Genomic DNA, 15135 nt, shown 5'->3' with positions numbered 1-15135 from the left:
GACAGTGAAACAAGGAAATCAACATAAAACAATACCTTATTTTAACTGACAAGATCGAAATGGTGCCACATGGCAGAAGACTGGCGTTTATCAGTGACGTCTTCCATCTTGCGGATATTTAACGTAGCTTTGATATTTAACGTGGCTTTGATTAAAAGGCTATTTATTTCAAACTACAACCACACGTTATTCAGTTTATGGAATCAAAATTCTGTGGCTCGTGCAATTTCAGTGAAAATGACAAAAACCCTGGAACTGTAGTGGACACATTTTCGCACATCGTCTGGCAGTGAATGAGATGTACTTGCATTGTGGGTGTTGAATGTGCAGTTACCAGCAGATATGGAGGTTGCTTCTCCTAGTAGCTGCCCTACACGATTTGCTCACTTCATTGAACCAGAGTCACATCGCTTGGTCATTGGGCTTTTGTATATGGCGGAAGCTGCGCTGTGGAGATCAAGTGTAGCTGTGCTTTAACCAAAACGTTCCTCTATTGTTGAAAGAAATAAACGCCCACAAGGCCGGTGATGTATACTTATCGGCCAGTGAAGTGATGGTGACAAAGATGGAAGCAAGTCACGCGGTGCTCTTCACGCTGCCTCCTCCATTGTGTTGAATATTGTGCCGCTATTCTCAACGTAGGAGCTGGAAGACTATTCAGAGAGAGTTGTGACCCCACACGTACACACCACATAAATAGAATATTGAGCACACAGCTTTTGCATTATGTATATTTTTATTAAGCATATCTGGTCTTCAGCCTCAGTCTTCGAAGCTGATGAGAGCACTGATTGAGGTCACTGATCCTTCATCTTTGCACCTCTACACCATTCAAGAAACACATTTCATCACCGTCACCCATGTGGAAATAAATTGTTACATTTGGAGAAATGATAAGTGATGTGATGTTTTATTGTGGCCAAAGCATCATCGTTGAATTTGTTTATTTGTATTTTTTAGGTTTCTTTTAGGAAGCTCCACTAATTCATCATTGCACATTCCCAGCTGATGTTTTTCTTGACCAAACAAAGAATGATTTGCTCACAAAGTCCCCTGTTGGTGCTTTCTGTCTTGTCCTCAGATGCCCTCCCTAAGTGTTGCCCACCAGTTGCTCGCCAGCTCAATTCGACAATCAGCGAGGCGCCTCAGTAGATGTCTTAAAAATGGTGCAGAAAAAGGTCAGGATAGCTGTCAAGTCATTTTCTGGTATGCCCTGTTTGGATTTTTTATTTCGTAAGAGGATATATTCCTGTTGAAGTAACCATTGAGCTACACCAGTGCGACCCGGTATCCAATGGTTAGCACGCCGACTTCACAGTGCAGAGGTCGTTAGTTCATGACCCGTTCCCGGCCTACCTGTCTGGAGTTTGCATGTTCTCCCCGAACTGCGTGGGTTTTCTCCGGGCCCTCCGGTTTTCTCCCACAATCCAAACACATGCTTGGCAGGCTGATTGAACACACTAAATTGTCCTTAGGTATGAGTGTGAGTGCAGATGGTTGTTTGTCTGTGTGCCCTGCGATCGGCTGGCAACCAAATCAAGAGTCATTCACATTCCTGCACTTCCAGGTCACAATCCCTTTTCATTTTTTTCTTTAATCTAATCAAATAATCTATAACTCATTCACCGTCGGTGTCGGTTGTCCTTTAAAGTTTGTAATAATAGTCCTAACGGTGTCAGGTGTTTCGACAGTTTCTATATTTATTTAAAAAAATAATACATAAATCATGCGATTGTCTGGCAACCAATTCGGGATGTCCCCCGCCTCGTGCCCGAAGACGGCTGGGATAGGCTACAGCACCCCCCGCGACCCTATGAGAATTAAGCGGGACGGAAAATGGATGGATGTATAAATAAATCAACAAAAGCTCTGTCAGTAGCAGGTGTCCGCTCATCTCCGGAAAAAAAACAAACAAAAGTTTGATGGAAAATGACAGTATTTATCACCAATATCACGCAACATCCACGTGACCCGTAATTTTCTCATTTTACACTTAAAATAAGTTATAGTACTTGACATAAAACACAGAGAAATGCAAGTTGTTCACATTGTTGATCATTATTTTCTTCTTCCACCCCTAAACTCTCCCAAAATGAGTCTCGTGTGTATCTTTATGGCTGTACAGTATTCATCTTGGTCGTTGTGCGGTATGTTGAAAGAAAAGGCTTCAGATTCAAAGCATTCTTTGATGTTTTTTTCTTTGGGAGTTTTTGCTTTATAGAAAAATAAAAACACAAATTGAAAAGAAATAACTTTAACCAATCTGAAATACTAACACTAAACACATAACAATCTATTGAAATAACTATGTTAAGTTACAACATTATCACAACAGAAATGCAAAGTGAACACAAGTTTCTGTGTTTGCCGATAAACACACCAGAAAGCTGCCAAAACACGATTGGACGACTTTTGGTAAATCCAGGTATTATTGTTATTATTTTTGATATTCGACTGATATCTAAAACAAAATATGAATTTATTTTTGAGTTCTTGGCTGGAGTATTGTAATTCGTACCATCAGAGATATGGCACATTTTTTTTCTTATTTTTGCCAGCCAAAAAACATTCAATACCAAATGAGAAATAAACCATGATATTCCACAGGGGTCTGTCCTCAGTCCATAATTATTGTTATTATTATTAGCATTTTATACCATTCACATGAACCAATCTTGCATTGTAAATCCTACAGCTTTCCACATCTTATAATAATAATTATAATAATCGGCTTTTCCCACAGCGAATCAGTAACCTCCATCTTCAGAGGTATGATACGCATGGTTGTTTTGGCCAAGCTTTTACGTCGGATGCCCTTCCTGACACAACCCTCTGTATTTTTCCGGGCTTGGGAACGGCACAAGAAGACTTATGTCCCTTTGTGGCTACAGAACAAGCAACTCGCTCAGTAAAAGGCTCCCAAACACAAAATGGTCATCAGCACAGCAACAATCAAAATAATAATAATAATACATTACATTTTAAGCGCCTTTCAAAGCTCTCAAGGACACTACAGTCACAGACAAGAGTAGGTACTATAATAAATAAAATATAATCACAAATACAATGCAACAAATAATATACAATTATAAATAGAAACAAGAGTGAGAACTACACAGAAAATGCAATTTTAAATAGGTGGGTTTTGAGATGGGACTTGAAGGTGGGAAGAGAATCGGTGTTACGAATGTTGGGAGGCAGTGAGTTCCAAAGTTTGGGGGCAGAGCAGCTGAAGTCTCTGTCACTCATCGTGCTGAGATGGGCAGGGGGGCACACAGAGGCAGAGGGAGGAAGAGGATCTGAGGGAACGAGAGGGAATAGAAATTTGAAAAAGGTAGATCGTAATGGGGGGGGGGGGGGGGCAAGGTTATGGATAGCTTTAAATGTATAAAGAATTTTAAAGTTGATTCTATATTTGACCGGGAGCCAGTAGAGCGCTTGGAGGATGGGGATGATGTGGTGAAAGGATGAGGTTCTGGTGATGATCCGAGCAGAAGAATTCTGGACGAGTTAAAGTTTGTGGAGACGTTTCTGAGGGACACCAAAGAGAAGTGAATTGCAGTAGGCAATCCGGGAGGTGACAAGACTATGAACGAGGATAGCAGTGGTGTGAGGAGTGAGAGATGGGCAAAGACGATTGATATTGCGTAGGTGGAAGTACGCAGACCAGGTTAAGTTATTTATATGGGAGTGGAAAGATAGTGTGCTGTCAAGAATGACACCTAGGCTTTTCACTTGATGGGCGGGAGAAACGGTCGAATTGTCAATAGTGAGAGAGAAATGTTTAGCTTTGCTCAAGGTGGATTTGGTACCAACAAGGAGAATTTCAGTTTTTTCGCTGTTAAGTTTGAGGAAGTTATAGGTAAACCAGGATTTAATTTTAGAGAGGCAGAGTGAAAGGGAAGAAGGTGGAAGAGAGACGTCGGGTTTGCTGGAGAAATAAAGCTGGGTGTCATCCGCAAATCAATGAAATTGTATACCAAATTTGCGGAGAATATTGCCAAGGGGAAGAAGGTAGGTGATAAAGAGGAGTGGTCCCAGGACAGAGCCTCGGGGTACACCAAAAGATACAGAAGAGGACTGTGAAGGAGTTAATTTGGATGAACTGAGAGCGGTCAGAGAAATAAGCGTAGGGGTGATCCCTATGGAGGAAAGTTTGTCAAGGTGGATGGGATGAGAAATGGTGTCAAAAGCTGCAGAGAGGTCAAGAAGGACGAGGATGGAGAGTAAACCGGCGTCAGCTGCCAAAAGAAGCTCATTCGTGACTTTTAAGAGAGCTGATTCTGTACTGTGCAGGGGGTGGAAACCAGATTGAAATGGTTCGTAGAGATCATTCTGGGAGAGGTGAGAGTGTAGCTGAGAGTACACAACTTTTTCTAGGATTTTGGAAATACAAGGAAGGTGAGAAATGGGCCGAAGGTGGTTGAAGTCATTGGGATCAGATCCAGGCTTTTTAAGAATTGGCGTGACAGCCGCTGTTTTGAGGTTCAGGGACAATTCCTGAGGACAGCGAGGAGTGAAAAATGGCTGAAATGAATGGAAGGAGAGATGGCAAGCAGGATTTGACCAGAACTGTCGGGAGGAGATCTAATTGACAGGAAGAATTCTTGGATTTAGTTATGAGCTTCGAGATTGTGAAGGGATGAGGGAGATCAATAAGAGATGAGAAGGAGTAGGAAGGATCTTATTGTTTGCATTCACTTGGGTTTAATTCGACCTCGATTCATGCGATAATTTCCCATGATGCGCTGAGCTCCTCCGTTCCATTTGTTTACATTGAGATTCCAATTAATACTGTACATGACACAAATTCATAACACGTCTGGTGACATTTTGACTGACGCGCAACAATCTCATTTCATTGATTATTACTGTTACCTTTGATTTTTTTTTTTGTCTGCTGGTGTTGATTTGATTTGCACAGATGGATATTGGTGTGATGATCAATATGGCCAAGAAAAAATATATATAAAATGTATATTGTGTGTGAGTGTATTGAGTGTTCCGCTAAGATCCACTTGGTAACCGTTGCTAGCATGAAGCTCTGGAAACTGACATGGTCTGCACTCCCCTGAAGCAGCAATATTGAATTTTGGGAGGGAAAAATTACATTTTAGACTGAAAGAGCAGCCAGGAAGGGCTGTGCAGTGCTTTTTTTCAGAAACCTGGATTTGTCTGTGTTTGTCCAGGGTTTTGGAAGCTGAACCATAAATAAAAATTTGGTTGAAATAGTATTCTCGGCTAGTGAGGTAGAGCATCTGCCTTACAGTTCTGAGATCGAGGTTTTGTGCATTCTTCGAGAGAGAAACAACTAGTTTGCTTGAGTAACATCCGGCGTCTTCTGGATAAGATTCCACCTTGAGAAGGATGAATGGATTGTGTTCAAGAAGATGCTACCGTGAGAAATATAGGACCTCTCATGTTCATATGGGCTATGCCGTGATGAGTCGGGCTGACTTTTTCAGTGGGGTTGCGACTTTGCAAAAGGTCAACTGCAAAACACACACTTTTGACATTCAGAAAGTGACGGGGGCGCCACAGTCGTAGCGTCCTTTGATTTGGGTGATTTTGGCAGCGAGCAATAGAAACAGGCCGGCGGCTAGCTCTAAAACGAACGAAATCCAAGTCATGGCGAAAGACCAACCGAATGAAACCTTCACGTAAGCGAGATCTTTTGGGGACACGATGCGCTGGAATTCCTCCATGGCTTTGTTGGAGTATTCGATGTAGAGACTTACCCCAGTCACGGTGAAGAGACCTGGACAGATGAAAAATGACAACAATATATTGCACAGTTTACCGAATAGCCTTCAATAACCCTTTTGTTGAGAAAAAAAAACACATTAAGCCATCTTTCATTAATTGTGGGCTAATGAAAAACAAAAGACTGCCATATTCATTTTAGGAGCGATTAGCTTTTCCATTCAGTCTGTCATTTATCAGTGTAATATTGTCTCTGACCACTTTCGAAGGCTCCATTGTCTTGCATGACAAATCAAGGTTGCCTTGAATGCGGATTTAAAACTATTCTTTTCAATTTGCCATGAGGGGGCTATTTTGTGTGCGGTGAGGTTGGAATTGTCAGCAAATCGTTCTCTTGATGTTGTGCGTAATTCTTGATTAAATTTAAAAAATAAAGTGATTCTTATGGCCACTCTGAAGACAATAGATAGAAAGCAGTTTGATTGCGTTCTGATTGTTATGCAAATGCTTTGGCTGGGGAAAAAAATGTTTTTCTTTTCAATTGCCTTCAAAAATACTTTGATGCAATTGCTTCAACTAATTTTCATCAAGTACAAGAGTACAGGCTTCCTTGACTTGCAAAACAAAGTCATCTCGGTGCATACGGCAGTAAGGAAAGCAACAAGATTGGATAGCCTGGCATGTCATCAGGTTACAAGTGATCATTTTTGATGCATGAAAGGGTGATTGTGCCGGAAAATGGCCCAGCGAAGGAGCTTCTCTGTCGGACTGATTTGTGAAGCTCCCTCCCATGACCCATTTCTCCTCCTTTCCTTCTTTCTTTCCTTCCATCCTTATCTTGTCTAATCATCCGCAATTTTCTTGGGACGTCAAACGTAAGTAAGTCCCGTCTGTTTATATGCTTTTACTATGGGCATCAGGTAGTAAGCACCTCCATAGACAACATTAGTAGCATGTTCCAAAAAACGTGATTGGGCACCATCAATGTCAACAATCTTAGCTATCTATCAGCTATCTATTATACAGGCTAGCTAGCTACAGTTCTATCTATTTGAGTTGCTTCCGGGTTGAGTGAACACTGGCGCGTGTGGCTGCCATTGCTCACCCACAGAAAAACTTATCCTGTGACTGTAAAGTGACCTTGAGACTTTTGAAAGGTGCTTCTAAATAAAGTGTATTATTATTTCCTTCCTTCAGTCCTTGTATCCTTCCTTGCTCCCTTTATTCCTTTCTCTTCCTTCCTTTGACTTCAAGATGGCAACGCAAGAGTTGCTGCCTTTCCAGTAGCTCCTGTATTTTGTTTTTCTACTTCTTTCTTTCCTTTCCTCTTCCTTTCATAACTTTGCTGCTGTGTTACTTCCAGGTAGAGTGAATGCTGGCGCGAATAGCAGCCGCTGCTCACCCGCACAAAAAAAAAAAACTGTAAAATGTCCTTGAGAGTTTTGAAAGACGCTTAGAAATTAAATGTATTATTATATTATTATTTCTCTTCCTTCCTTCCTCGCTCCCAACCTCAGCGGGTGATCAATTTTAGTGATGAATTCAAATTTGTCAAGATGACTAAAATAAATAAATAAATACATATTTTTGGGAAAACATTATTTGTCTGTCTGTCTGTCTCTCTCTCTCTGCAGGTGTGTGAATGGGAGTGTGTATTGTTTCTGTGTATATTTGCTTTGCTATTTACATCAAAAACACTTTGGGGATTACACTGTCTCTCATTCCAAGTCAGCTGAGATAAACTCCAGCTGACCTGCAATCCAAATGATGGCTAGCGCTATATAAAAATAAATAAATAAACACACGGATGGATGCTCAGATTATAATGTCAACCCAAAAATAAATTTGGATGTATAATAAAATAAAATAAAATAAAATAAAAAACCGGTCTGCAATAAGTCAAGTCCAGTTGCAGCGTCTGGGCTTTGGCAACAGAGATGCCAACAGAGTGTTGTAAAAGTGATTTAGCGACTTAAAGCCTCACTCAAGCTGAATATACGCCACCTGTTCACGTTCACTCTGCCAGCGGAACGTACAAACATTAACAGCGTATTGACAGGATCGAAACAAGACTATTGCCTGTTGCCTCAAGGAGAAAAAAAGAATAATAGTTAACGCCATAGTGCTGCGCTGACGGTAGATTCTGTAGGCACCTCAGCCCACGCATTATAGTGCTAACGCTCTTTTGAGACTCAGAAGAGAAGAAAAAAACAAATCCAAGTATGCGGACGTACTGCAGATGAAAAAGTAGAATGCGGTTCCGGTCAGCAGCTTCGGGCTGCAGGCCAACGAACTGACAAGGCCGAAAATCCAACCAAACACCAGCAGCACCAAGCTCAGCGGCAAGATGATGACCACCGCCTTGTGTAGGTCTGAAAACATCAAACAATCATAACAGCATGGGAGTCTTACTTCCCCCCTGTTGTACAATCATTGACCTGTTGCGTTTTTTTCTCGTTCTAATCATAGATACAAGATAAACGCTACAAGCAGAAAATGTAATTTCAATGGTCCAATCACCCACTCTCTCGTATAATTACCTCTGATGGAAGTGTGAGGGGGTGAGAGAACTCTGCTTTGGATGTCATTTGTTGCATTATGGTTCATAGTTTGGTGCTGGTTTCCGCAAAAGTAATTGTGTGCTACTGTGATTGGTGAGGAGAGGAATAAAGATACTCATATTTGATATGATTTTCACACTTGTCATGATAGTTCACCTGCATCAAGGCCACTTCCAGCAGGGAGAACTAATAGAACAGTCATCTCAATTGAAAGGAATGGATCCATAACATTATTAGGTGCCCATGGTGTTCTCATCAGATTTACTCAGTCACCATGAAAGTATACCAGAAAAAATAATAATGAGGTATTAACTCATTCACTGCCATTTGGGAATTGAAAATATGACGTAGAGCGCCATTCCCAAATTTGTATGGGTTTTGTTTTTTCATGCTTGGGTGCTGATAAAACGCTGGCCATGGCCTCTTGCAATGTTTTCCCCTTCCACAAGGGGTCAGCATTTCCCTTTTTTTCCATGTTAGCGCTTTGTTCCTTCTTCAGCTGTTGTTAAAGCGCTATATAAACCAATATGTATGTATTGCATTGTATTTTGGACAGCCACCCTCATTTCAAGCTCATATAACTCCAGACCCATATAATTTAGGAATTATTTTTTTTCCTGATGAAAGAAGAGAGTCTAAGGTTTCTAACGCTGTATTGAATAATTATGTACGTAGTCCTAAAACTCAATCTTCTGTTGGTCCTGGAATTCAAGTGACAATGAGAAAAAGCCACAGGAGTGGCTGCCTTTGCAACAGCTCCTGTATTCTGTTTTTCTACTTCTTCCTTTCCTTTCCTCTTACTTTCATCACTTTGCTGTGGTGAAATGTAACTTTCTCCACTGACAGACTAATAAAGGCTAATCCAGTCTAATCCAATGTTAGCCAACTCATCTATAACTCAGTAAACATATTTATGTCTTGACCAAAAACCTCTTAATAAATATAATATATATATATACTTTTTCACGAGGAAACAGAAAAAAGATGGACCATCCTGCTCTGCTAACTCTAGTATGAGGATTAATTGCTGAAATTACTTATTTTTTTCTCAAATCCCATCTCAAAAACCACCTATTTAAAATCTCATTCTCTGAATAGCTTTATCTCTTGTTCTATTCAGAATTTACATGTGATTTTATTTATGTCCTTGTTTTGTGATTGTAAAATGTCCTTGAGAGCTTTGAAAGGCGCTTATACGTAAAATGTATTATTATTATTATTATTATTATTATTATTATGTATTTTCCACACTATATGGCACACCTAAAAAGCCTTAAAAAATTCAAAAGCTGACCATGCACACAATCATCCAGTGCACCTTACACATATATGGAAAAAGTTTGAAAATATGACTTAAGGTGTGCCTTATAGTCTGGAAAATTTGGTATTTTTTCATGTCGATGAAATACAATTTAAATAAATTCTATTTTCATCATCATATTGAACAGTTTGCACGTCTTTGATATTGCTCTACACCCAATATTACAAGTTTACTGCCATACACCTTGAAGTAACCATTTTAGTGACTGTGCTGTTTTGTCTGTTTGCCAACAAAACAATGACATCTTATTTTGAAAAATACACACAAAGACAACAAGAAAAAAAACATAAGCACTCACTGAGAAGGTGCCTCTCCACTTCAGACAGGGCGGACATGTTTGCTGTGAAGGAAGGGATGACCGAACTCTTGTTTGATCCTGAAAATGTTCCAATGAGAATAAATTTGTCACATCGGTGATTGTAAGAGCCCAGTACAGCAAATAATGTTGCTTCAGTGGCTCTGATTGCTATCATTTTGAAGAACTCATAGTGCCCAAGGGTGGGAGGGAAAAAAAGTGTGTGTTTAAGGCGACCTTGATGGTGTCGATTCATGGCTCAAACAGCAGTTGTGAATTTCAGCTCCTTTTGGTGTGAAAAGGCGTTCAAGGTGAAACTTTGTCCTAAAAGCCCAATACCCCAAAGTTTTTGTACATCGCTTATTTTGAAAAATTGAAAGGATGTTGATGTACGACAATGAATAATTAACTCATTCACTGCCAGACGTGCAAAAATGTGTCGACTCCAGTGCCAGGGTTTTTGTCCTTTTCACTCAAATTCCAGGACCCACAGTAATGGGTTTATTTTGATCGTACATAATATAGAGCTTTAGGACTACATAAACATTAAATGCACGTAAGAAATCTTAGACTCTCTTCTTTCATCAGAAAAAAAGAGTTAATTCCTAAGTTATACAGGTCTGGCGTTATCTGAGCTTGAAATGGGGGTGTCTGGAGAAAATATAATACAATACATATTGATTTATATAGTGCTTTAACAACAGCTGATTCTGTAACAAAGCACTAACATGGACAAAAGACAATGCTGCCCTCTCATGGAAGGGAGAAAACAGTGCCAGAGGTCTGACCAGCGCTGTATCGGGAATGGCAGTGAATGAGTTAACTTTGTTATTGGCTTGTGGGCAAATGCTTGGAGTGTCGAGCCACCTTCTGATTGGGTCTGTGAAATTGACCAACCAATTAATAATAAAAAAATAGTTTGACTCATGGCTATTTTTTAAAATGCATCTGCTTATGACTTAGCAGCTCGACTTGCTGAAGCGATGCCACTTTCAAGTGACTGCCCACATGGATGCTCGATCGTGTCAGGCTTAAAGGACAACCGACACCATTTTTTGTTTCCTAACTGACATCAGAAAAACGTTTTATAGCATCTAAAATACCCAAAATACACAGGCTGATATTTTTTGTCAAATGCAAAACATCAATAAAAATGACTTAAAGTGTCCCAAAGCTGCCACAAAATGAGCTCAGAAATGGCAAGATTCAGAAAGTCCCGCCCCCTTTGTTCATGACGTCACGCCAGAATACACTGTCACAAACTGCCCTGCTTGAGAATCAAAACAATGGCTTCAGAGAGTTCAGATTCGGAGAAGATGCTTTCGTGTTACTCATCCAGTTATGAATATGATTCAAATAGTTCTGAAGAGGAAAGCATAAATGTTTGCAATCGATTAAAGAAGTCCTTCCGTATCAATTCGAGCCATCTGGACTCCAATGTAGCACCCATAAAATGCACAAGATGGCGCACAAGCTCCGTTGGAAATGGGCTGATTTGTCCTCTGGGAATTTGTGTCAACTCACACTTCTTTATGCGTGTTACCGCAATTGGCTGCGGCACACACCGATTCATTATCACGTTATTTATGTCGTTTTCCTTCTAATTTCGCGATTAATTGTGTTTTCAGATGAAAAAAAAGTACCCAAAATGCATTGTGTGTCACTTTCTCGGTCAGGGGCGTTCCGAATGTGACGTCACTCAGGGCATCGTCATCAACTCGAAAACAAGACTTCCTGAATGTTCAGCGCAAGTCTTAAAACGTAAAATATAGCTATATGCGGTGGAATCTTTGTAAAATTCGCTCAGTAGAGATCATTTGAAGTGATTTTACAAATTATGGACGCAACTTGTCTGGAGGTGTTGGTTGTCCTTTAAATGGTCAGCAGAACTACAGTGTTGATGTTTAGTAAAATTGGTGTTTGCTGCAGTCATTAACAAGTATCGTCATGGAACATGGTTTTATTTCTTCGTCCGATTCTCCACAATTCGGGAGAGATAAAAAAAAAGTGTGGCTCCTTCAAAGGCTCGGCTTGGATAATAAAATGGTTGTCCCTTCACCTGAAGGTTGCCAGATGGAGACCCGCAGCATCATGTCAATAGACCGTATACTTGAGCAACAGAGTCAGTCACCCACTCATTTTTCCCTGATCCTCCCTGACACGTCTCTGCTTCTTCACCGTGCTTACATTTTATTGAAGGATGAATAGTGGCGTACAAATTTATGTCCACAAAAAAAAATAAGTGTACATTCAAGGTTGTCGTCACGCTATTCAATCATTCATTTTAAAAACCACTTGTACTGGCCAGACTATCAACCACAATGGAATTTTTTTTGCAGCCCATTTTATTTTGCATTTGTAGTGGCAATTTTTTTACTAGAATTTCTGTCGGGGGGCGCATAATTGAGGGGAACCTGGCAAGATTAGTCATTTTCCATTCATAGTTTTACTTGCGCCTTATTTCTTTCAAAACCAATATTTGAAAAGACATTTCTTTACACGTCCTCATCGTACACATAACACAAATGTTTTTAATAAAAATACATTTCATTTATAAGCGCCTTTCAAAACTCTCAAGGACACTTTACAGTCACAGGATATTTTTTCTGCGGGTGAAATGTATTATTATTATTATTGTTTTTTGGGGTGGCTGGAGGTGTCGACATATTTTTTTTATACATAGATGCCCTTCCTAACTCCAACCTTCTGTATTTGTCTCAGTGTGGCCAGCTTTCCCTCACCTAAGTACTGATCATAATTCAACTGTCTTCATTCCAATCAAAACCAAATCAATAATTTGTATCAAAGCAATATCAATACAAAAAAAAGATATTTTGAAAACATGCTAAATCTACGAAAGGGTGTTTTTTGTTCCCAAAATATGCCATGTTTTACTGCCGCAATCAATCAGTGCACGTACCTTCATTAATCCTCCACAGTCCAGAATACGAACTCAGCTCCGCAGAGTCAGTGTAGTTAGGCTTATTCACATCGATAATGTACCAATAATCGGTTCCGATTGAAACGGCCAGGAAGCAAAAACTGAGCAAACCCGAACATCCGGCAGAGAGAACCACCCAGCCGTATCCCATAGCGAAGATGACAGTTATTCTAATACTCTGCACAATTTTTGCATCTGTAAAAATAAATAAATAAATAAATAAATGCAACCAAACGTGTAAAAAAATATTACTGTTAATCTCTCTCCGCCCGCTCTGAGTTTGGCGCAGATTATTTGTAAGAAAATAATACTTTCTGGTCACTTTCTCCGCGAAAAGATAACAACTTGAGATGTTTGAATAAGTGAGGAAGACACTGACAGGTGATCCACCCGCAAGCAGGATGAACAAGCGCATGGCTATTTATTTGTCAAGTGTTACGAAAAAGAAAATTCGCTTCCGGCTTAGCATTTCAAAATAGAAATCTAAGCCATGGTTTTTGGTGGGGTAATTTATTTTTCTATCTCCCGCTTCCGGCTTCGTGTACGTCATCGAGCGATTCAAACGCAATCGTTAAAACAGTGCTGCAGAAAAGGCTACTTTGCGTTTTGAGGTAGCGCGAATAAACGACGCAAAATCCAGAAACTACCTAATGGTACATAGTCCTTTACGATATTTATTTTTTACCCCTTACACTTGAGCCTGCTCATGGCGAGGCAGTTTGCAAAGACGTTTTCGAGTTCCAAAAACTCACCACCTCGATTAGTCCATTCTCCAAGCAGGTTTGTTTGTAACGCCCGGCCCAATGCACTTGTTTATTCATACGTGAAAACAGTATTAATTTAGCTATTGTTGTTATTCCTAACACAAAACAATGATAAATAATAGTGTAACACATTGCTTTGTACGAGGTGAAAAAGAGGAGTAAATACCATGTCTAATATATATAGAGTACCTTTAGGAACCTACTTGTCAATTGGCGGAGCTATGTTCACCTCTGAGGATGAGTGTGCAGATATTAATCACAAAACACTGAAGCACTACCCAAGTATGTGTCTTTTCACCTCATTGACTAAGTATACATTGCTCACTCACACTCAAATGCTCAGAAAAAATTCTTAACCTGTGATTGTAACGTGTCCTTGAGAGTTTTGAAAGGTGCTTACAAATACAACATACATTGACTCCCAAATGCAGAACATAGGGAGGAAGAGGAAGTCAATTCTTGGGAGGGGAAAATGATGCCACATGCTTCTCATGCAGATAAGGATCAGTGCAGAGAAGGAATTGGACAAAAACGTCTGCAATTGCAAGGTAACTTGAATGCACTCTTTAAAAATCAGTATTTTACAACAAAAGCACACAGATTTTCTATTAATGTGAGCAGGAGGAAAGAGGAAGTCTTAGTTGTTTTCCCTTGCGCACCTAAAATGTCCGCCTAATGAGCAGAGCCAGCGCCTTTGGGGAGACCATTACAACATTTTGTGTGTGTATTTTGAACATATACTCTCTTACTACTTACCCAAAAAGTGTTCCGTTGGGAGAGAAGAGAATATTTTTAACAATTTAAGAAGAGTGATGTTCCAAAAAAAGAGACGGAAGAATTGTTTTCTGAAATTTGTCGTCTGCTGTGAAAAAAGGGATTAATCTTGTTTAAGAAGAAAAAAAGGAGCAAGCTTTTACCAATCCGCATTTGACCTTTGGAAAATTGTAGCCGGATGAATAGTCACTCAATAATGGACTTGTAAATATACAAATACTGACTGCTGTCAGGCTATTGAATAGACATTGCTAAAAACTGGACTCAACCCCACTCACCCATTTTTAACTCATTCACTGCCAGACATAAGCAGAAATGTGTCCACTCCAGTACCAGGGTTTTTGTCATTGTCACTCAAATTCCAGTACCCACAGCAAATTGAGTTTCAGGACTATATAAACATTCAACACAGTGTTCGAAACCTTAGACTCTCTTCTTTCATCAGAAAAAAAATGTTAATTCCTAAATTATATAGGTCTGGAGTTATATGAGCTTGAAATGAGGGTGGCTGTCCAAAATACATTGCAATACATACATATTGGTTTATATAGCGCTTTAACAACAGCTGAAGCTGGAACAAAGCGCTAACACGGGAAAAATTGGAAATGCTGCCCCCTCATGGAAGGGAAAAACATTGCCAGAGGCTATGGCCAGCTCTTTATCGGCACCCAAACAAGAAAAAACAAAACCTGGACAAATTTGGGAATGGCGCCCTACGCCATATTTTCAATTCCAGAATAAATTTGTGAGTGAGTGTGAGTTAATATCCGTATTTT

At 39.9% G+C, this 15135-nt stretch overlaps 1 protein-coding gene across 1 annotated transcript; it reads right to left on the bottom strand.

Moving 5' to 3' along the window:
• Positions 1-1962: 1962 nt before the first annotated feature.
• On the bottom strand, positions 1963-13226 carry LOC148885451 (transmembrane protein 235). The gene is made up of 4 exons (XM_089018758.1): positions 12801-13226; positions 9884-9961; positions 7938-8075; positions 1963-5758 (listed from the first exon to the last, which is right to left on the bottom strand). The coding sequence occupies exons 1-4, from the start codon at positions 12970-12972 to the stop codon at positions 5517-5519; spliced, it is 630 nt and encodes a 209-aa protein (XP_088874884.1). The 5' UTR covers positions 12973-13226; the 3' UTR covers positions 1963-5516.
• Positions 13227-15135: the final 1909 nt, after the last annotated feature.

This window comes from Hippocampus bargibanti, linkage group LG17 (assembly GCF_051943395.1).
Source record: "Hippocampus bargibanti isolate YZ-2025 linkage group LG17, ASM5194339v1, whole genome shotgun sequence".
Lineage (NCBI taxonomy): Eukaryota > Metazoa > Chordata > Actinopteri > Syngnathiformes > Syngnathidae > Hippocampus > Hippocampus bargibanti.
The sequence above is the reverse complement of the archived record's forward strand: the minus strand, read 5'-3'. Positions and strand labels throughout refer to the sequence as shown.